We start from the raw sequence: 23,386 nt of genomic DNA, 5'->3' as shown, positions 1-23,386 counted from the left end.
GAGTGTGAATGTGACTGTGGGTGTGAGTGTGGGTGTGAGTGTGAATGTGAGTGTGTGTGAGTGTGACTGTGAGAGAGAGAGAGAGAGAGAGAGAGAGAGAGAGAGAAAGAGAGCAAGAGGATAGATAGAATGTGAGTGTGACTGTGGGTGTGAGTGTGAATGTGAGTGTGACTGTGAGTGTGAATGTGACTGTGGGTGTGAGTGTGAATGTGAGTGTGGCTGTGAGTGTGAATGTGAGTGTGAGTGTGACTGTGTGTGAGAGAGAGAGAAAGAGAGCGAGAGAATAGATAGAATGTGAGTGTGACTGTGGGTGTGAGTGTGAGTGTGAGTGTGACTGTGGGTGTGTGTGTGACTGTGAGTGTGGGTGTGAGTGTGACTGTGAGTGTGAATGTGAGTGTGAGTGTGTGAGTGTGACTGTGAGTGAGAGAGAGAGAGAGAGAGAGAGACAGAGAGAGAGAGAGAGAGCGAGAGGATAGATAGAATGTGAGTGTGACTGTGGGTGTGAGTGTGAATGTGAGTGTGACTGTGAGTGTGAATGTGAGTGTGACTGTGGGTGTGAGTGTGAATGTGAGTGTGACTGTGAGTGTGAATGTGAGTGTGACTGTGTGTGTGAGAGAGAGAAAGAGAGCGAGAGAATAGATAGAATGAGTGTGACTGTGGGTGTGAGTGTGAGTGTGACTGTGGGTGTGTGTGTGACTGTGAGTGTGAATGTGAGTGTGAGTGTGACTGTGGGTGTGACTGTGAATGTGAGTGTGACTGTGAATGTGAATGTGTGTGAATGGGAGTGTGAGTGTGAGTGTGAATGTGACTGTGAGTGTGACTGTGAATGTGTGTGTGAATGGGAGTGTGAGTGTGAGTGTGAATGTGACTGTGAGTGTGACTGTGAATGTGTGTGTGAATGGGAGTGTGAGTGTGAATGTGACTGTGAATGTGAGGGTGAATTTGAGTGCAAATGTGAATGAATGTGAATATTAGTGTGAGTGTGACTGTGAATTTGAGTGTGAATGTGAGTGTGACGGTGGATGTGACTGTGGGTGCGAATGTGATGGTGAGTGTGACAGTGGATGTGACTGTGGGTGCGAATGTGATGGTGAGTGTGATGGTGGATGTGACTGTGGGTGCGAATGTGATGGTGAGTTTGATGGTGGATGTGACTGTGGGTGCGAATGTGATGGTGAGTGACTGTGAATTTGAGTGTGAATGTGAGTGTGACTGTGGTTGTGACTGTGGGTGCGAATGTGATGGTGAGTGTGACGGTGGGTGTGACTGTGGGAGCGAATGTGATGGTGAGTGTGACTGTGGTTGTGACTATGGGTGCGAATGTGATGGTGAGTGTGACGGTGGATGTGACTGTGGTTGCGAATGTGAGTGTGAGTGCGAATGTGACTATAGGTGTGAATGTGGGTGAGTGTAAATGTGAGTGTTTGAGTGTAAATATATGTGTGAGTGTGAGATTTTTTAGTGTGTTATTAACTCACATCACATCTACTGGCCTCCTTCAAACACGCCGTGGTGAAACTCCACTCTATTTTGCAGCTGTGAGTTTGTTTGCCGTGGCCTTTCACACACTGATGTCTGTTTTAGCCGCCGTTTCACACACTGTGAGCTGCAAATCCCGTGTGACTGTATAGTGTGTGTGTGTGTGTGTGTGTGTGTGTGTGTGTGTGTGTGTGTGTGACCTCCTAATCCCAGGAAAACACTATTGATTTTTTTACTCTTTCACTCTGTGACAGTCAATAATGTGCTGCTCGGCCACCGCTGTGTATCTGCTGAACCCGACGTGGTGCGAACACATTTTTTGCTACTTATTCTTTCTTTCTCTTTTTCTCTTTCTTTCTTTCTTTTACTCTCTGATACACACACTTATTAGAATCAGTATCGCACTTCTTGTGAAGAACAGTACGGAAAGCCGACGCCCATTTTCTGGAGCGTAATTGAAAGGAATGAGTCTGTCATGAGAACATCATGTCATGTTTATTACCTTAATTATGTCTATAATGTGTGCGAAGGTGATGAAGATGATGAAGATGATACATTAGCCGAGGGAATGGAATGAGGGAATAGTGATAATAGTGACACTAAACTCATGCATTGTGTAAATATGAATCAAAAGAAAAGACAATAGAGGCATATGCTGGGAAGAAGGAGAAGTGGGGATGTTGAAGGAGGGAGGTAAAGAGAGGAAAGGAGGGAGAGAAGGTGAAAAAGTGGGGATGTTAAAGGGAGGGAAGGAAAGAGAAGGAGGAGAAGTGGTATGTTGAAGGAGGGATGGGAGGAGGAGAAGTGGAATGTCGAAGGAGGAAGTATGGAGGAGCAGTGGAATGTCAAAGGAGGAGGAGGAGAAGTGAAATGTTGAAGGAGGGAGGAAAGGGGAGAAACAGGGATGTTGAAAGAGGAAGTGAAGGAGACTAATTCAGGAAAGAAGGAAAATGTGGAAAATGAAGGAATGAGGACACTGAGGCAGGAAGAGAGCAGAGGTATGCACACTGAGAAATGAGGACAATACAGGAGAAGGAGTAAAGATACTAAAAGAAACAAGGAGGGAGGAGAAAGAGGGATGTAAAGGGAGGAGAGAAAGAAGAAGTAGAAATACTGATGGTAGAAGGAAAGTAAAGAGATAGAGGAAAAGCAGGGGATGCTGATGGAGGAAGGAAAGAATGAATGTAAATTTGAGGATAAATGAGATGCTGAGAGAGGGAAGAAGGGAGGGAAAAGTGGAGATGCAGAGAACACAGCGATTGAGAGAGAGAGAGAGAGAGAGAGAGAGAGAGAGAGAGAGAGATGGAGGAAGATTATAGTTGTCAGGAAGGAGCAGTAGGACGGCGTGGGCGTGACTGCGGTGAACATTGTATCTTTCTCTGCTTTGAAGGTTTATTCAGTTCTCCATGTCTCCACCCCCCATCTCTCTCTCTCTCTCTCTCTCTCTCTCTCTCTCTCTCTCTCTCTCTCTCTCGCTCTCTCTTTCTCTCTCTCTGAACACCATCGTCATTATCATAATTACTCCAACACAACCAGATTAACTTCTGACACAACCATTTAGCCTAAACTTCATCCTGCCTCTACCTGCCTTCCTTTCTCTCCTGCTTCTACCTGCCCCCTTCTCTCCTTTGCCTCTACCTGCCTCCCCTTCTCTCCTTCTGCCTCTACCTGCCTCTTCTTCTGCCTCTACCTGCCCCCTTCTACTTCTGCCTCTACCTGCCTTCCTTTCTCTCCTGCTTCTACCTGCCCCCTTCTCTACTTCTGCCTCTACCTGCCTCTTCTTCTGCCTCTACCTGCCCCCCCTTCTCTACTTCTGCCTCTACCTGCCTCCCCTTCTCTCCTTCTGCCTCTACCTGCCTTTCATTCTCTCCTTCTGCCTCTATCTGCCTCCCCTTCTCTCCTTCTGCCTCTACCTGCCTTCTATTCTCTCCTTCTGCCTCTACCTGAAGAATATAAAGAGGAAAAAGAAGAACATGAAGGGAGTTTTTTGTCATTTGGAGGAAGCTGGTGAAGATATGAGGAAGTGAAGCACTGGAGCGTGTGCGTGAAGTGAACGATTCCCAGCAGGCATTAAAAAGAAAATGATCTCCTGCAGACAGAAACCAGACAGATGGAGAAATTCTAATGTTCCTCAACAGTGACCTCGTTAATGACGTGTGAGCATGGGACAGTGCCTGTGTGTGTGTGTGTGTGTGTGTGTGTGTGTGTGTGTGTGCACTCTGTACACACCCCCTGAGAGAAGTAGAAGGCTGCAATGCCCAGAGGCCAGAAGCAGCAGAGCATTGAGAAGATGGCCAGGCCCAGGTGATCACGAGGAGGAATGACGATGAAGTTATCTTCACTCTCGCTGTCACTGGAGCAGTCCGTCTGGGGAGAGACACACAACACACAACACACTGACCGTGAGTTTTTACACCACACACAAAATTCATCTCCTGACTTTACTTACTGGCTGAATGGAGCTCCACACATCTCCACACATCTCCACACATCTCCACACAGCTCCACACATCTCACACAGCTCCACACATCTCCACACAGCTCCACACATCTCCACACAGCTCCACACATCTGCACACAGCTCCACACATCTCCACACAGCTCCACACAGCTCCACACATCTCCACAAGCACATTCAAATTATTATAAGAGCAAACGGGACTTCCATAAAACTAGTGACCACAACAGAAAACCAATGGAAAAGCAGGAGGAATCTGTAAAAGTCTCCAAAGAGAATTCCAGTGTCAGAGGTAAACATCTCACTTCTGACATAGAGATGGCAACATGCCTCTGTGAACATATTTCTCAGATGTTCCTCAGAGATAAATAAGACAATTTCTCGACGTTTTGAGCTCACGTGATTGCAGCCATATATTTTTTTATATTCAAAAGGAAAGTCCTAGAAAGCAGCTGTGCTTCTGGCAGGCGGAGAGCAGAGTGACACGCTTCCTCTGAAATATTTATATCCTCTTGTGTAACAGCAGGGGTGTGGATACGGGCCTGAGAGAGCAGAAGAGCAGAAGCAGGTCAGGAGATGTGGAGTAAACTCAGACATTTGTTTAACATTAATTATTGAGACGGTGCTGCAGCTGCTGGAGGGGAAAAAACATTTAACATGAGACACAAGAAAAGATAGAATATCCTCCTTCTCCTCCTCCTCATCATCATCCACTTCCTCCTCCTTCTCATCATCATCCACTTCCTCCTCCTTCTCATCATCATCCACTTCCTCCTCCTTCTCATCATCATCATCCACTTCCTCCTCCTTCATCATCATCCACTTCCTCCTCCTTCTCATCATCATCCTCCTCCTTCTCATCATCATTATCCACTTCCTCATCCTTCTCATCATCATCATCCTCATCTACTTCCTTCTCATCATCATCCTCCTCCTCCTCCTTCTCATCATCATCCACTTCCTTCTCCTTCTCATCATCATCATCCTCATCCACTTCCTTCTCATCATCATTATCCTCCTCCTCCTCCTCCTCCTCATCATCATCATCAAATCATTATCATCCTTTTCAATATTCTCATCACTGTCCTCCTCGTTCTCCTCCTACTTCTTATTTTCAACATCATCATCATCCACTTCCTCCTTCTCCAGCTCGATCTCCAGCTCCTTCTTTTCATCATCAATTATCATCATCATCATCATCATCATAGCTACATAGACACAAATGTACAAATTTATTCATCATCCACTTTTTCCCTCTCCACCTCCTCATCATCATCCAAAACATTATCACCCTCTTCATCGTTCTCATCATTATCATCCTCATCCACTTTCTTTTTATTATTTTTAACCATCATCCTAATTATAATCACCATCATCATCCTCATAATCATCATCATCATCATTATCCTCTTTACCATCATCCTCGTCCTCATCACCATCCTCCTCATAATCATCACCATCCCTTAATCCTCATCCTCATAATCATCATCCTAATTATCCTCATCATCCTTATCACCATTCTCCTCATCCTCACATTCTCCTAATCCTCATCACCATCCTCCTCATCCTCATAATGATCACCATCCTCCTAATCCTCATCACCATCATCCCCTTAATTCTCATCCTCACCATCCTCCTCATACTCATCACCATCCTTATCATCCTCCTCATCCTCATAATCATCATCATCCTCCTCATCCTCATAATCATCATCCTCACCATCCTCCTCATCCTCATCACTATCCTACTCATCCTCATAAACATCACCATCCCCTTAATCCTCCTCCTTCTCCTCATCCTCATAATCATCATCCTCATCATCCTTCTTATCACCACCCTCCTTATCCTCATCACCATCCCCTTAATCATCATCCTCATAATCATCATCCTCATCATCCTCCTTATCCTCATCACCCTCCCCTTAATTCTCATCCTCCTCATCCTTATAATCATCACCATCCTCCTCATCCTCATCATCAGCAAAATCCTCCTCATCCTCATCAGCAGCACAATCCTCATTATCCTCCTTATCATCATTATCTAAAAGGTAAAATAATCAAGATGTTCAGATCAAGTCTGGTGTTGTTCAGTATCAGCACATAAGCTGTATTCACCCTGGAGAGCGCACCACCTGACTACCTACATTATTATTATTGTTGTTGTTATTATTGTTGTTATTATTGTTATGTGGGTGATGGGATGAGTACAGCTTCTTGCTCTGTAAACAACAAAATTTTCATCACTGCTCTTGAATCTGCTCCTTCCCTGGGCCGAGTTATTTTTATCCTCTTTTCCTCATCGCATCATCCTCAGCTGAATCTATGGAAACCACTTCTACACCCACGGCAGCTGCTACAGCCGTTGCCATCGTTGTTGTTGTTTGTGTCTGTGGCCTAGAAATGTGAGTGTTTTGTGTCTAAATCGCTGCTGATGATCCATTTGGATAATCTGGAAAAATACTGTGGAGATGAGTTTAAAGTTCAACACCAATCAAGGAGAAGATCGTTCAGGTTTCTGAATGTCAGATTTCATTAATATGACGAGTTTTTTAGCACACACTCCACTCCATGAGCTGAAATGTTCATGTGAGCTTTAGAAATGATGAAATTATTGCTGCAGATTAGAATTTTCCATTCCAAAACATACATTACCCACATGATTACACATCACCAGCACCACTATCACCATCAGCACCATGACTCCCCACCAGCAGCACCACCAGCACCATGACTCTCCACCAGCAGCACCACCAGCACCATGATGTTGATACCAAAATCTGACACTACCAAGTAAAATTAAGATCCATCAGACCAGACGACATTCTGCATTTTTCATCAGTCTAGTTTTTGGGTCCTGTAAACACTATAGCCTGAGATGCCTGGCTGACAGAAGAGGAACCCAGTGTGTTGCTGAAGATGGTTCTCCTTCAGCTTGGGTACTAACACCAGTCTATCCCTTCTTTTCAGATGTCTCTCAACTTGATATCTCCTGCAGAACTGCTGCTCACTGGAGGCTTTTTTTGTTTTGAACACCATTCTGTGGAAACTTTAGCGATGGCTTTGTATCTGTGTGTGCATGTGTGTGTAAACAAAATCCCAGGAGATCAGCAGTTTTCTGAAAATACCGAAACCAGCCTGTCTGGCAGTAACAACAAAGCGACAGAGATCTAACATTTCCTCCATTCTGCTGTTTGATGTGAGCAGTAACTGAAGCTCCTGCCCTGATTTCACATCAATGTGCATTGTTGCTACTGCTACATGATGCGTTCCTAATAAAGTGTCAAGTTAAAGTACAGTATGAGTACATATGATATGGTGTGTGATATTAATTGGGTTGATTTTAGATGTTGGCACCAGATTTAGAAACCTCTCCTAATATCAGAAACAACTTCCTGTAGGTACAATATGCTCACCAAACAGCCTGTAGTTGTTTTACAGCACCCTCGGCTTAACTTGTCCACCATTTCAAATTCCCCTCTGTGTCTGGAATGGGTGCCATTACTTTTAGTTAGCTCGATATCCAAATTAACTGTACACTCATTGCTGGAGACTATATGTATTATACTCATCAAACAAAACTGTTTTCACCCTGACTAAAAATAAAAGGTAGCACATTTGCTTTGCAGTTCCAGGGTTGGAGGTTAAAATCATGCCTCATGCCTCTGTTCATTTAGTGCTTCCCCTGAGTATTCTGGTTTCCTCCATAGGTTTAAAGACATGTGCTAAAGGCTACCAAATTGTGTGTAATTGTGCCCTGATTTTAGTTTGTACCCTCTCTTTGTTCCCTGAGGCCCCTCTGTAATAGGTTGGTACCCTCTCTTGTTCCCCAAGGCCCTCTGAGATAGGTTGGTACCCTTTATTTTTACCAAGGCCCCTAAGATTTGTTGGTACCTTCTCTTGTTTCCTGAGGCCCCTGACATAGCTTGGTACCTACCCTTTTTTCACGAGGCCCTGTGAGGAAAGTTGATACCCTCTCTTGTTCCCTGATACCCTCTGAGATGGGTTGATTCCCTCCCTTGTTCCCTAATACCCTTTGAGATAGGTTGATACCCTCTCTTGTTCCCTGATGCCCTCAGAGATAGGTTGATACCCTCTCTTGTTCCCTGATGCCCTCAAAGATCGGTTGATACCCTCTCTTGTTCCCTGATACCCTCTGAGATAGGTTGATACCCTCTCTTGTTCCCTGATGCCCTCAAAGATCGGTTGATACCCTCTCTTGTTCCCTGATACCCTCTGAGAAAGGTTGATACCCTCTCTTGTTTCCTAATACCCTTTGAGATAGGTTGATACCCTCGCTTGTTTCCTGATGCCCTCAGAGATAGGTTGATACCCTCTCTTGTTCCCTGATACCCTCTGAAATAAGTTGAAACCCTCTCTTGTTCCCCGATGCCCTCAGAGATAGGTTAATACCCTCTCTTGTTTCCCTAAGGACCTCTGGGATGCACACGCTGCATCCGCAAAGCCAACAGTATTGCAGACGACCCCACACACCTCTAACACACACCCCTGACACACACTCTCCTACCATCAGGAAAGAGGTTTCAAAGCATTCGAGCCTCACATCCAGACTGTGCAACAGTTCTTTCCCTCAAGCAATCAGGTTCCTCAACACACAGAACTGAAGTGTAAAAACTCACACACACACTCAGCTGTGTGTTCCTGAACTGTACAACCTGAACTCAAATACACACTCAATACTCTATTTAATTCATAAACACAATGTCTTCAGCACCACTCATATTTATATTCTAATCATATTATACGGTTTACATGCTGTTCTGCGTTTTTCGATGTTGCTGTTTTTGCACAACATTGTGTTTATGTTTACAAGTTCACTGTTGTTTATTGTTTTCTCTTTTGGACATTTTACAGTATGACGCATTATACAGGTTTACTGTATGGTATGTAGCGCTGTGTTCTGTATGTAGCTCTGTGTTCTGTATGTAGCTCTGTGTCTTGTTATGTAGCTCTGTGTTGTGAATGTAGCTCTGTGTTGTGAATGTATCTCTGTGTCCTGTATGTAGCTCTGTGTCCTGTATGTAGCTCTGTGTTCTGTTATGTAGCTCTGTTTTCTGTGTGTAGCTCTGTGTTCTGTGTGTAGCTCTGTGTTCTGTATGTAGCTCTGTGTTGTGTATGTAGCTCTGTGTTCTGTGTGTAGCTCTGTGTTCTGTATGTAGCTCTGTGTTGTGTATGTAGCTCTGTGTTCTGTGTGTAGCTCTGTGTTCTGTATGTAGCTCTGTGTTCTGTTATGGAGCTCTGTGTTCTGTGTGTAGCTCTGTGTTCTGTATGTAGCTCTGTGTTCTGTTATGGAGCTCTGTGTTCTGTATGTAGCTCTGTGTTCTGTGTGTAGCTCTGTGTTCTGTTATGTAGCTCTGTGTTCTGTGTGTAGCTCTGTGTTCTGTTATGGAGCTCTGTGTTCTGTATGTAGCTCTGTGTTCTGTGTGTAGCTCTGTGTTCTGTTATGGAGCTCTGTGTTCTGTGTGTAGCTCTGTGTTCTGTATGTAGCTCTGTGTTCTGTATGTAGCTCTGTGTTCTGTATGTAGCTCTGTGTTGTGTGTGTAGCTCTGTGTTCTGTTATGGAGCTCTGTGTTCTGTGTGTAGCTCTGTGTTCTGTGTGTTCTGTGTGTTGTGTATGTAGCTCTGTGTTCTGTGTGTAGCTCTGTGTTCTGTATGTAGCTCTGTGTTCTGTTATGGAGCTCTGTGTTCTGTTATGTAGCTCAGTGTCCTGTTATGTAGCTCTGTGTTCTGTTATGTAGCTTTCCTTGAACTACATCCAATCAAACTACTTGGTTGCCATGATGAAGAAAGAAGATACAGTAATCCACCGTTTTACCGCGGTTCGAATCTGGCGCCCCAGTTTACTGCGGAATCACATTTGCCACATAGCTAATTAGTTTAGCTGATTTTCCAGGTCTCTCGTGGAGAGCACCATAGACCAAAACAATTATAGGGAAATGTTTTTATGTTAAAATAATGAAATTTATTAATAAAAATATTATTATTAATTATAAAATGAAGTAAAATGTTAATACAGTAAAGTACTGTATACATAAAATAAATTTTTTGGGGCGGTGTCCGTTTATCGCGGTTTTTCGTTAATCGCGGGCGGCTTTGGAACGTAAACACCGCGATAAACGGGGGATTACTGTATTATGAATGTCAGCAGCAACGCTAAGCCTTAGCATCAGTCCTGTTATCACCATGACAACCAATATTTTATTCATACGACCTGATATTGATATTTTTCTTTTTAATGTCTCTATTCTAAGCCTGGGATCACTTAGCCTAATAAACTATGCTTGGTGCACGCTTCCTGCCTTTTTTTTTAAACCTCGGAGTGACCCGTCACTTCCGGGGCCCATGACACGTCCGAGCAGATTAATGAAGGGTTTGGCCAGATCAGGGCGAGCGGAGCCACAGGAGAGCGAGTGAGTAATTTATGTTGCCAAATTTCCTCCTGAGCTCCTACCACTCGCAAATCAGTTCTCCCCCGTGCAAATCCTTCTTCTCGCTCTGTCCTGGTTTTCTAATCCATCTCTACATTACTTTATTTCATTTCAAGGTGATCAGTTCCTGCTCTTTCACACTAATTATGTCAGTGTCGTGTAGATGGGGTTTGGCCTGAGTGTCCTCTTGAGCTGAGAAAATTGAATCTCCACAATAGCATTAATTAGCTGCTTCGTGAAACCTTTTTGGTCTGAACTGCATCCTAAACATTTTTATGCAGTCTCCCAGCTTTGGACAAACACAGCGAGAGGAATTTATTCAGCTCCTTCCCCCGACACATCCGTAAACAAACGGTCCGCCAGGACAAATGGAAATGAATGTTTTGGTTGGAAAGCGAATGAGGTGGTCTACGCGGAGACGGATGGAGAAATGAGTGGACAGAGCTGCCAGGTGAGAGCCAATTATATTCCAACAAAGGAGCAAGTGACCGCATGAGCAGCGGCGTTAGGAGCTGAGCGGCGCACTGGGGATTGGTGGCTACAGAAAAGTGCCGCCATACATTTTTAATGCCTTTCGATTCCGAGTTTGCGATAGCTCTGGGTGAGTCGAGGTGAGCGAGCTCGGGGCCACTCGCCTCACAGATTACTGACATGAGGGTAGGGGGTGTAGAAGGATAAAGGTTGTGTTAAGTTATGCCCCACCAGGCCCTCTGAAGCAGGTGATTCCTCCGAGGGTTGATTAATTCTGGGCGCATGCCAGACGGACATAAAAACACCCACTCGCTAAGGTTTAATACGCCTGATTTACGCTGCAGACCTGCAGCTCTCCGGACCTCCGTCGGGAGTCTCGATCAGCGAGGGGATAATCGAGGTGCCAGACGGCAAAACATTCGAGTCAGACGGAGCCGAGAGGAATGCCGACACACAAACAGGCAGGCGGATTGACTCGCACGGATTTTCTCATAATGAAATCAGTCAGTAGGGGTAGCATCTCTGATAATTGAAGGTGCAGTTGTTCAATCCTGAGCTGAATGCAAAGGAACCCAACGAGCGACGAAAAGGCGACAAGGCATATACAAGTAAACTGAAAAATTCATGTGATCTCTAACATCTTTGTGGATGGTAGACGACATGCTTCTTACAGCATTTTCATCTACATTATAAAGACATCAGTGGAACTCAGCCGTATGTTCATGATCAGGTCAAAGGTCTTTTCGGGATTCGATTCGATTCAATTCAACTTGATTCGACTGAATTAAATTTGAAAAAACTCACTGACATCTTCACATTGCTGAAAAGCAGCTTTACTGAATTCGAAATAAATTTTTAATTTATTAATTGAGCAAATAACAAAAATACATATATAATATAGATAAATAAATGACAGATTTCAGCCCAGCAGCCATGTTGGTAAAAACCCCCCCTGCACTGCTCCCAACCCTGCTCTCAACTCACTTCCTTTCCAGCCATTAAATCTGCCATTCGTTTTTCCACCTACAGCCTCGTTAGCTTCATCTAGATGAATTCAACAAGTTAACATACTGATCTATGATATAGATGTAAATGTAATTTCCACAGAGATTCGTTTGTTCCAGAAGCGTTGCCTGTTCCTAACATATTCATCACCTTACTGAAAATTAATTTCCCTCAAAATCTATAGCAGCCTGCTTTTGTTTATCTTATATGTGTGTGTGTGTGTGTGTGTGTGTGTGTAAACAGTCCTCCATCACCTGAGTGCTGTGCTTGCAATAAACCCTTAATGAGATTAAGAATGGGTTAGCTCGGAGCTGATGGATTTCTCCAGGCCGTAGATGGTTAGAAACTAATTGATCGCTTGGCGCTGGAGATCTACTTATTTATTTCTTTATTTTGCCGAGCACGAACATCAATCTGCATGTAGCTGTAACGATTTTCGATGTAGATTATGATGATCCAGAATGACAGCCTGTATGAGCCACTGATTATTTCCATCCGAGCGTAAAAAAGGCGCAGTCGATTTCCTGTGCTTTGGGTAATTAGATACACAAACATCCATTTATATTTAGACTTAAAACCAGCACTGGATTGATTTTATGGACAGAATATAATCTGTGCATTAATCAGAAGCCCTAGAAAGCCACGTACAGTCTACTGTATAGACAAACGTTTGTAGACACCTGAGCATAAGATTGATAACTCATTCCATCCCATTTCACATTTAGTCCTCGTTTGCTGTTATAAGACCCTCCACTCTTCTGCGAAGATGTTCTTGATTTTAATGGAGATTTTTGTTCATTCAGTAAAGTCAGGTACTGATGGAGGTGAGGAGGTTCCTGGGGTGCAGTCAGCATTCACTTTCATCCTGAAGGTGTTCAATTGGGTTTATAGCAGGACATTTTCCAATTTATAGAAAGTAGATCTTCATGGAGCAGGTTTGGATCTCCTAGTCAGCTGTCCCAATACTTTTGCCTATATAGTGTACTAATGACTGATTTTTCCATTTTATCATGAGAAAACCTTCCACCTCGTGACCTCAAATGCTACTGAACATCTCACCTACATCAACCCCCTTGTGGATGAACGAAACTCTAAAAATCCCCATAAAATCTAGTGGAACATCTTCCCAGAGCAATCCTATGGTGTCCACAAACTTTTGCTCTATATAGTGTCAAGCTAGCAGAGCGTCGAGCTGAAAAACTTCGGTTCCTGGTTGCGTGTGTCAATGTTTTATCTTTGAAAACGCTCAAATTAGATAAAATAATCGTGAGATGCGTCCGATCAAAGCAAAGGTTCTTGTGATCATGTGATAAGAGTTAGTGTGTGATCATGATTACACAAAATAACCTCAAAAAAAAAAAAAAAAAAACAGCAGGTTCTCGCATCAGTGATGAGCAGCGGCGGGCAAAATAACACCCATTTCCTCCTAAGGATGAGTGACGAGAACGATCATCATCATCATCATTACCATCATCTTCATCACCATTACCATCTCCTTCTTAGCATTACCGCGCCGCCTGTAAAGAGTTCCTCAGAACGGCACAATTTAGCTTAGGCTAATAAACTGCAGGAGATGAAAGGAAAAGGCGGCAGGGTTTTTTTTTTTTTTTCTATTTTCTTTTTCCATCCTTTTCTACAGAATTCTGTTTTTCAGCTTGCTCTCTGAGGAGAAGAAAAGGTGAGCAGAGAGTAGATCTTAAAAAGCTTTAAAATGGGGTTGAAGAGGTGAAAAGTGACTTCGGTGATATCGAAAAACACAAGGGCCATTAGTGTCTTCTTCCTAGTATATGGAGAGGGGGAGAGAGAGAGAGTGAGAAAGAAAGAGAGAGAGAGAAAGAGAAGGTTTTCAGGAAGGAAAGAAGAAAAGAAGGATAGAAAGAAGAGCAGCTGTAAGCTCTGACTCAGATGTGATACATTGAGATGGGCGGAGGTGGGGATTAGAATCAGAGCAGTGGGAAGAGCTTCAGTGAAACACACACACACACACACACAAAAATGCATAAAGTCTTAGAGCAAAGATATACTTTTGTGTACATTCGCCTTAGGCCACGCCCACATTCATCCTGATAAATCTGAAAATGACGTTTTCTGTCCACACTGAAATGACTAAAATCACTCACGTTGCTGAACTGGAAGGCCATCAGGGTCAACAAGTCCCAAAACACTATCAGAATCACTGACTTACATTTCAATATATTTTTGTCCATAAATATGCACTAAATTATTCCCAATAGTTTAGGTTGAAGATTCTATCCAATCAGATTTCAGCTGTCACATCACATGGTGGCGAAGTCAAAGGAATCTATTTGCCATAAGTCCTGTTGCTGTAACCAATCAGATTTTGAGTTGCCTACTCCGGGGCCCTTTAGCAGGCACCCAATAACATTGCATTTTCACGTCCTTTGATTGGATGGTCAGAAGGTGTCACTAGTCACATGACTGACAGAAGAGGAACACTTACAAGGACATTTTTTAAGAAAAGCTGGACATGGTGAGAGAAATCACCAAAACAGTTTGTGTTTTCTTTTCTGTACTATTTGCACAAAAACACATAATTTGCCTTCATTTCAAATCCACAGGAAAACCGTAACCCACGAAAAAAACACAAGGAATATATAGGTGAATATCGGTGCTTTTGCTGGAGATGATGTATGTAGAGGTGCAGCTGTGGCTCCAGTGAAAGGAGACGTGTTGACTGTATGAGATCCTGTGTGTGATGCAGTGCTCTGTTCTACTGCACTTCTCTATAATACTGATGCTTTCTACAGACGTGGCGACATAATGATGGGATTAAGAGGTGGATTGATTCAGGCAGGACATCACTGAAGGCCTCGGGGCAAACATTTTGATTAAAGTGATCCAAACAGAGCCATTTGTTCCGTGACCAGTGTGTCTTTGAACATCTGGTTCCACATTTATTCTCCATTTGCTGATTTAAAAATCTCCATTCTTCTGGGAAGATGTTCCACTAGATTTAGTGATTTGTGAAGAGTCAGGTACTGATGTAGGTAAGGTGGGTTTTGGGTCTCCCAGTTCAAGTGAAGTCAGAACCTCATGCTCCAAAGGCGTCCTATACAATTGTGTACCTTCAAGTTTGGGGAAAACGATGGATGGATGGATGGATGGATGGATGGATGGATGGATGGATGGATAGATGGATAGATAGATAGATAGATAGATAGATAGATAGATAGATAGATAGATAGATAGATAGATAGATAGATAGATAGATAGATAGATGTGAGAATCCATCATCACTCGACAAACTCCTTAAGTTTCTCCAAGTTTTTTTCCTCAGAAGATGTCGATTTTCATTGTTCAGCTCGTTCTGTCTGAGAGAAAGTTCAGATCTTGGCTTTCCGGTATTAAAGGTGAAGAATCTGTTTTTGTGACACTGAAATGGGGACTTCAGATGCTTTGCTATCTAACCATAACTTTAGATTCTTTTTTTAATGGAGTGAGATTGCATGTATAGCTGTTAAGGTAATGTTAGCTCTGATATTCATTAAACTGAGGATTGGGGATTAGTCTCTAGATTTTCAGTCAAAATTGGACTGAATATGGAAGTCTAACAGCTACAGTTGCATTATGTGTAATAATTCTGGGTGTCTTTAGAAAGTTCTGTCTCTATAAGTAGAATTTGTTTTGCATTTCCCTCGTGTGTGATTTGTCCGTCCCTGACAGGACCATGCTACATATCCATCTCATATACCTCGAAAAGGTCTGAAATGTCTGATTGTTCATTCTGTAAAGTTGTGTGGACTTATGCTAATCAGTTCTTTCAGATGCTTCATCAAGAGTAGTTTCAGACTCCATTTCAGGAGTTACCAGGGCTTGCTAAAATATACTGAAGGCAATTTCTTCTCAACAATCATCTTTCATTTGTTAAATATATATATTTTGCAAGAATAATCTTTTCCTCACATATCCCAGCTCATTAGGATGCTGGGGTCATGGGGCAAGATCAAGGAACTTGCACAAGAGCCCAAAAGTGGCAGCTTGGTGGTGCTAGATCTTGAACCCCTGACCTTCTGATTAGTAATCCAGAATCTTAACTGTTGAGCCACCACTATCCTTGTTCTCTATTCTGGTATCTGGGAAGTAGAGCAAACCTCCCTTAGATATCCTCCTGATTTTATTCCTAGTCTGTGACCAAGATACACAAAATTGACAAAAGTATTGGGACACCTGTTTGTTCCAGTCTGCATGTGGTTCTTCTCTAAATAGTTTCCACAAATTTGGAGGCACACCATTTTATAAGACGTCTTTGAATGCAGCAAGGAGTTGTGTCTTCACTTGAACTAGGAGATGCAAACTAGGAGATGTTCCAGCATGACAATGCAAACCCTGTGCACAAAGCACTTGACCAGGCTTCACATCACCTTCATCAGTACCTGAGTTTACTAACACCCTTGTGGCTGATTGAATCTTCACAAAAATCTAGTGGAACATCTTCCCAGAAGAGTGGAAAATTGATAAAGACTTTCAGACCATATCCAGTTCATCAATGCTTTTCTTCATCATGTCTTTTACACTGTAGCTGAGGAGCCTATCAGCAAAGCTCTTGACTTTTCTTAGACCTTTTCTTAGATCTGCTGTTGCTGAGGCTGAAGTGATAAATCCACAATTCCTCGAGTCATGGCTTGAAATAACGCATCACACCTTCTGAGACATGCAGAGAGACGTGTCACGCGCTTTATCACCAGGTCGTCATACAGTGGAGGCAACAGAAGCATCAAGTTAATGAGGCTAATCACACACGACTAATTAGCATGCTAGCAACCGAGATTTGCTGTAAAAATTTTAATATCTCGACCTTGGTGTTAGAAGGTTAGAGCTTCACTTCACCAGCAGGAAAACATTATTAGTCATTTTTATCATATTCGCTGTTATAATAAGGTCCAGAATTCCCAGATGTTCCACTAGATTTTTGTGGAGATTTATGGAGATTCATTCAGCCACAAGGGTGTTAGTACAGACAGACAGACAGACAGACAGACAGACAGACAGACAGACAGACAGACAGACAGATAGACAGATAGATAGATAGATAGATAGATAGATAGATAGATATTTTCTGCATGTTTTTTCCTCAGTAGATGTCTATTGTAATTTTTTTAGCTCATTCCGTCTGGGCTTTCAAATTTCACTCCACATAGAGAGCATTTTCAAAAAGCTGCTTTTTTATTGACTAAAAAAACGCAGTCTCACTCTGGACGGAAGACAAAAACAAAGAGATAAGAAATGCATTTTTCAAGCGAAAACTTATTAGTGTGGGCTCTGTGCTCGTTTCTGTTCACTTGCATTTTAAATGCTAAAATCACACGCCGCTACTCACCAGTTCCCATTCTTCAAAGTCACCAGCAGGCATTGACATAGTAGCTTTTACTAGCACAAAACTAGCATACCACTTCAACAACACACCAGTAACTGGATCACATGCGCTTGTTTTCATTTATCACATGCTGTCAGACGTTGCGTAGCTAAGACTCATGCTGCCGGTTACCAGTTTTTGTTAAACATGAATGCTCTCAAGTCATTTTGTCACAGTGAATTGTTTATTTAAATGTAGCTTTAGCATTATATCCCTTGTTTTTTTTTCTGAATTGATTATAATTGAGTTCTATTTTCTCGTTTTATTTTGCTGTAACATACATTACAAACGAACGGATCTTGAATGCAGATGAACCTTTTACATTTTCATTGATGGCATTTGGAAAAAAGCTCTAATCCTAAGCGACTTACATTTATACAACGAGCAACTATATGTTTAAAGGCCTCGCTCAAGCGCCAATAGTGGCAGATTGGAACACACGACCTTCAGAACCAAAGTCCTATGCCTTAACCACTAAGCTACCACCTCCCTACCAGCCAACATGCAATGATTGACAGATGTTGACATTTCTTGGTATTAATTCAATCAAGCCCCGCCCTCTCTTTTCCTCTCTTATTTAAAAGGTAGCCAGGTGCTCACAAAATTTTCCAGCGGTTGTAGAAGCATCACAAAAAAACGTTGACATTGAATAGATCGACCACACAAGGTTTCAAATCGAACACTTTCCGAATTTCATGCTCACGATCTTTAGAAAGCAATCATTAAAAACACTGTTTCCTTAAATCTTCATTTCAGACTGTTAGATGAGACTTCACATGTTCTGCAAGCCATAAGCGTTCTGAAGTCTACCTCCTGACCCTCCGTCTCTCAGACTGTGCACTTGCCTCCAACCACATGGTCCTACAGACGTAAAGTAGCCGTGAACATATTTTCTCATTAGCTCCCGTTAGATTTCCAACAAGCAAAGCCTGAATGTGCAAGCTGCTGCTTTGAATCGTCTCACGTTCTAATGAAAGCGTGGTAAGTCCGAGCTCCCCTTTGAGAAATCATATGAAAATGCTGACAAGCTGCTCTTCGCTTTTATTATTCAACACGATCCAGAAGCAGGTAGAACGTACTGTATGTGACAGAAATCACGGTACCTGGAATAGCATGTGTGTGTAGGCTATTCTTGAACACCTGAAGATGTGTGTGATGTTGGGAAAGTGAATTGCTGTAATGAAGATAATTAGAAGCACTTATTCGATTCATGCTGCGAGACCCAGGCGGCGGAGCGACAGTTCATCCGCAGACGGACGATATGCAGATGTTCTGTGCAGGGTTTCTGCGTAGTTTTAAAAAGTCTACAATTTTAAAATCTTTAAAAATTCGCTGTTCAAGTTCATGTAACGCTACCTCTAATGCTCGTTCTAATGCTCATGTGTTGTTTGTTCATTCTTTAATGTGGTCCGAATATAATTCACTGTATTATAACTACAAATGAGACCAACATGCAACAGCCAATCAGCTTTCTGTTATGGTGACTCTCTCTAGGGTTGCACCACAGACGTACAGCAGATTTAAGCTCAGGGGAAGTGCAAGTTTAGCGATACTTGTCTTGACTAATATGGATTTAAGGCCAGTTGCTAACAATGTATTTGTGTGCGTGTGTGTGTTTGAGGTAATCATATAAATTTTATAAAATGGTCATAAAAAGTTTCACCTTTGACTTTGTGAAACCTGCAGAACCCCTGACCCGTGCCTCTGTTTTACCGAGATACATTCCCGACTGACTTGCCCCTGTTATACTTGAAGCTCCTGGGCGTGTTGTGATGTCACTCATGCATTCATGATAACTTATGCTTATGAACCGGAACCCTTTTTGAAAAAGTTTTTTTACCTCGTACTCGACGTATTCCTCCTCCTCGACTTCATAGGACACCGTCTGGATCTTTACCTCATTTTCATCCAGGAGTTTAGCCTGTGGATCTTCAGCGCCGGGGGTCTCGACGCACGCCTCCTTCTCTTTCTTTTCAGTGAAGGTGGTCTCGCAGCACTCGCTTTTGTAGTCCTTGGCCTTGATGCCGATCTCGTCCTTGTACAGGATGAAGTTGGGCTTGTAAAAAGCCTCAACTGCCAGGTGAAGAGAAGTGGCGTCTAGGAGCTGCGCTTTAGCCTTACCGTTCGCCGCCGAGACCCCGACCTGCCCTCCTCCACCGACTCCGACTTCCATTCCTCGTCCACCTCCTCCTCCGCCTCTGCCTCCGCTGCTGGTCACAAAGTAATTAATGATGTTCTCCTGGTACTGGCTGCTGGGGAAGTCGCTCTGTAGCCGTAGTCGGCTTTGACCATGTGTTTGCTGTTCTTGTCCAGCAGAGGGTTCTGCAGCTCACTCAGGCTTTCCATTGTCAACCGTTCCACAAGGATGTGCTCTCGTGCCCTTCTGGTTCACACTCGAGGTTTAAGGAGGTGAGGGGAGGGGAGGGTTTGGGAGGATAAAATTAAACTGTTGACCAGGGGTTAATGGTGTTCAACAGGCCATGAGCTGCAGGAAGCGAGAGAAAGAACGAGAGGAAGAAATGGGTTATTGAACACTTGCAGTATAAACTTTTAATAAGAGCTGACTGTAGCCAGGACAGACGAGGAGGAGAAAGTACACCCTGCTACAGTATCTTTGTCACGACGCAGACAGAAAGTTCTGCTCTGAAAGCGTCGGAATGCATACCAAATTCCCTGAAGGGAAATTCGAACATTTTTCCAAGTGGACAAATTAACAGTTCAGCTTTAATACAGTATATGGACAAAAGTTGGTGGACACCTGACCTTAAGATTGGTATGTACCTCATTTATTCTTCATTTGCAGTTATAATAACTTCCACTCTTCTGGGAAGATTTTCCACCAGAGGTTGTGGAGATCTCTGATAATTCATTCAGACACAAGGGTGTTAGTAAAGTCAGAAAGGTAAAGTGAGTTGAGGAGGTCTTGGGTGCAGTCAGCATTCACATTCATCCCAAAAGTCTTTGAGTTCTATAGCAGGAGATCTTTCACAGCCTTCCAACCAATCAATTGCACATCTTCAAGGAGCTGGCTTTGTGCACATTGCTGGAACAGGTTTGGACCTTCTAGTTCAAGTGAAGGCGAAATTTCATTTTCATGTATCCAAAGATGTCCGATACCATTGTTTGACTTGAACAATTTGTGGAAGTTCTACATATGGCTGGATAGTTCAGGTGTCCAATACTTTTGTCCATATAATGGAGCTGCTCTAATGTAAGTAAAAGCAGGAACTGAACCCTCTGAGGTTCCACAACATCATGGAAGTGACAGGATGAAATACAGATGTTTGGGAAACGCAAAAATGCAATTGTGATATAAAGAGAAAAAATTTTAATTCCTTGGCATGGAGGTGTTAGTGAGCAGATCGAAGCCCGATGTCAATTCCATCTCGCTGCACAACAAACATTAAACCTTCTGAAACCGTTCATCAAACCACTTTTCAAACCCGAAGGAAAGCATTATTATTTTATTTTACTTTATTTTTTTATCATCTGCACCAACGCTGACAGCAATTCTGACGTTACTTAATCAGATTCATCACACAGCGCCCCGGCTTCACTCCCAACATCTCCACACATCAGGAATACTCTGTTCTTCAGCCAGATTTCAATTAAATTCACTTCTGTGTCTGGGAACCGAATCACTGATAACAACCCTGCTGTAGACGCGGGGAAATTGCGAGGGAGGACGTCTTAATTAAACACCAGAGCCAGCTGTTAAAACTTCATCTCGCCGCTTTAACTGATCTCGAAAGGTTTGTTCGGCTTTGCACAAATCAAACAGGAAGGAAAAAGGGGGAAAAAATCTAAATGACAGGTAATTATTGAGCACGCCGACGTTCGTACCGCGTTCGCCGGCCTGCGCCGCGCTTCTCAATTATTGTCTGGAGCTCGATTTCTACACGCCGAATTTTTTTTTCATTTCTTCAATGAACAAATAATAACAATAATAATAAAAAAATTCCCACTCTTCCTTCATTATTTGTTTACTTAAAATACAGATAAGTGCAAAATTATTGGCACCCCTTCCAGAAAATAGGCAAAAAATTTGTTTACTTTAAAGATGCATAAGAAGGAAATACAACACTTTAAAGATACGTATGAAGCAGCTACAAATACTATGCGATACGATTCCTCCCTGTTAGGACGGAGTGCGATCCGATTTCCATTCGCTTCAGCTCAATGGAATAATCGGATTCTCCGCAACATGGTACAGAATGTTTTATTTCTTTGGTTCAGACTGACAGCAAATTGTCAATTTACTTAAGTGACTTCTGACTTCTAACTCATGTCTCACACACACACACACATGCCTTTTGTAATGCAAATAAACCCAGATGTTCTTTTCCTGTTGTGTGTGCAGGAAGTTACAGCTCTACCTCTGCCATGTTAATCTGTATTCTATGTGACTCTCAGGACACGCCTCCGTCGCCATAGTGATGTGATGCGCCATATTCAGCGTTGCTGAGAGAAATAATAAATAATATAAACACAAATAATAAAAGTATAGAACATCTACTGATAATTATATTGAAATAAATCAAATCGTTACAGACCCGTATCTAATGCACCAATATTTGTTGCTACCAATATTGTTGTTGGACTACGATGATCATGTCCCAGCTGATTTTCTTCAATGTTCTCAAATCAGCTTTGGTTCTGTAAAGATTGCTGTAGAACTCGATACGTTAGCATTACGAGGTAATGCTAATAATCTGCGGCTGAATGTGTGTTACAGGATGTTGGTGCACGAACATCACGAGGTGAAGCGTTAGAATGGTGTAAGTCCTCACACCTTATACCAGGGTCACTGTTATTGATGTTTGCAGAGCGAAACTGACTGAATGGATCCAAAGAACGCTTTGTTTTCTTTACGCGTTTTAGTTACAGCTAGAAATCTGCTGCTCCCAATCACACCCAGAGATAAAGTAGTGCCAGATTACATTTATATACATGAGATTTAATAACTAGCTATGAATCTGTGATGCATCTCTACTCATAATGAAGCTGTTGGAGTGAAATCCTGGTCTGATACTCAGAAATAGACAAATGTTTTCTTCTCCAGTTGGTCTTCAAATTCATCCTGTGCCTAAAGCTCTTCACCATTTAAGTTCCACCACATGCAAAACTCAGGTGTCAGTAAGGTCAGAAGAAAAAACCCACATGGACCTAGAACTGGATGTTACTATGGTTACAGGTGTTTAGAATTGGTTCAAGTGAGAAACACAAACTACCTGTGTGTACATCTGATCTTACACCTGAACTCCTTCCAGCCAATCACAATCGACCAGGGGATTAATGCGTGTATATAAAGGGAAATGTGTTTTGACTATTTGAATTCACGGGTAGTTTGTATAAACACAGGCCTCTTCCGGAGCTTCACTACTCGGAATTAATAACAGTGGGTTTTTTCTTTTTTTCCCGTACCTACAGCCTGCATCCTCGAGCAGACCGATGAGTTTTGATTGAACTCTCAGCGTGAGTCACGGCACTTTGTACAGAACCCGAGTGCGTCCATGTTTTTCCCTCCGCTTCTTTTCATTTTCTCTTTTCACTGCATTGAATCCTGTAGTGTATTGACCTGAATTCTGTATTTAGCATCTACTGCAGATCCATCATTTCCTCCAATTTGTTTCCTCAGGCAGCTCGGCTCAGCCCCGGTCCTGTTTACCTCCAGAATAAAAATTCGTCTTAGTGCTACACTGTGAACGTTTTGTTCATAGCCTCCGATGCATGACAGACAAAAGAGCGAAGAAAAAAAAACAACATACATGCTCCTTTCTTCTTTGGTTCATTGTATCCGGGGACGAGAGCAGAATAAACAGCGTGTTGTTCGATTATGTCTTTAATCCCCCTGCTTTGTTAGTCCTGTGACGAGATGTTCCGATTCTTATAAGTGTGTTCTGTGTTGTCACTTTTAAATAGTGTGTAAGTGTCTTTGAGGAGTGGAAATAAAACCGCAGCAGAAAATAAAGCAACAACAAAAAAAAGCTCAGTGTGGTGTCGTGTGTTTTACAGGTCACAGCAGAGACAGTTTCCGTCTTTCGGAGCTAAAAAAAAAAAGAAAGACCTGCCAAGATGGAGCCCTCGTCCCCAAACCAAGAGATCTTCAGAGAGTCAGACAGAATTAACAACGTAGATGAAAGGACAAGATTTT

The 23,386-nt window shown here is 42.7% G+C and overlaps 1 protein-coding gene across 1 annotated transcript in view; it reads right to left on the bottom strand.

Moving 5' to 3' along the window:
• The window catches only part of syndig1l (synapse differentiation inducing 1-like), a 38,452-nt gene that overhangs the window by 4,822 nt on the left and 10,244 nt on the right, over positions 1–23,386 (bottom strand). The window contains 3 exon segments of the mRNA XM_046836254.1: positions 3,709–3,846; positions 19,073–19,500; positions 19,503–19,717. Of these exon segments, the coding sequence (XP_046692210.1) occupies positions 3,709–3,846; positions 19,073–19,500; positions 19,503–19,578 (642 nt within the window). The 5' untranslated portion in view covers positions 19,579–19,717.

This window comes from Silurus meridionalis, chromosome 23 (assembly GCF_014805685.1).
Source record: "Silurus meridionalis isolate SWU-2019-XX chromosome 23, ASM1480568v1, whole genome shotgun sequence".
NCBI lineage: Eukaryota > Metazoa > Chordata > Actinopteri > Siluriformes > Siluridae > Silurus > Silurus meridionalis.
The sequence above is the reverse complement of the archived record's forward strand: the minus strand, read 5'-3'. Positions and strand labels throughout refer to the sequence as shown.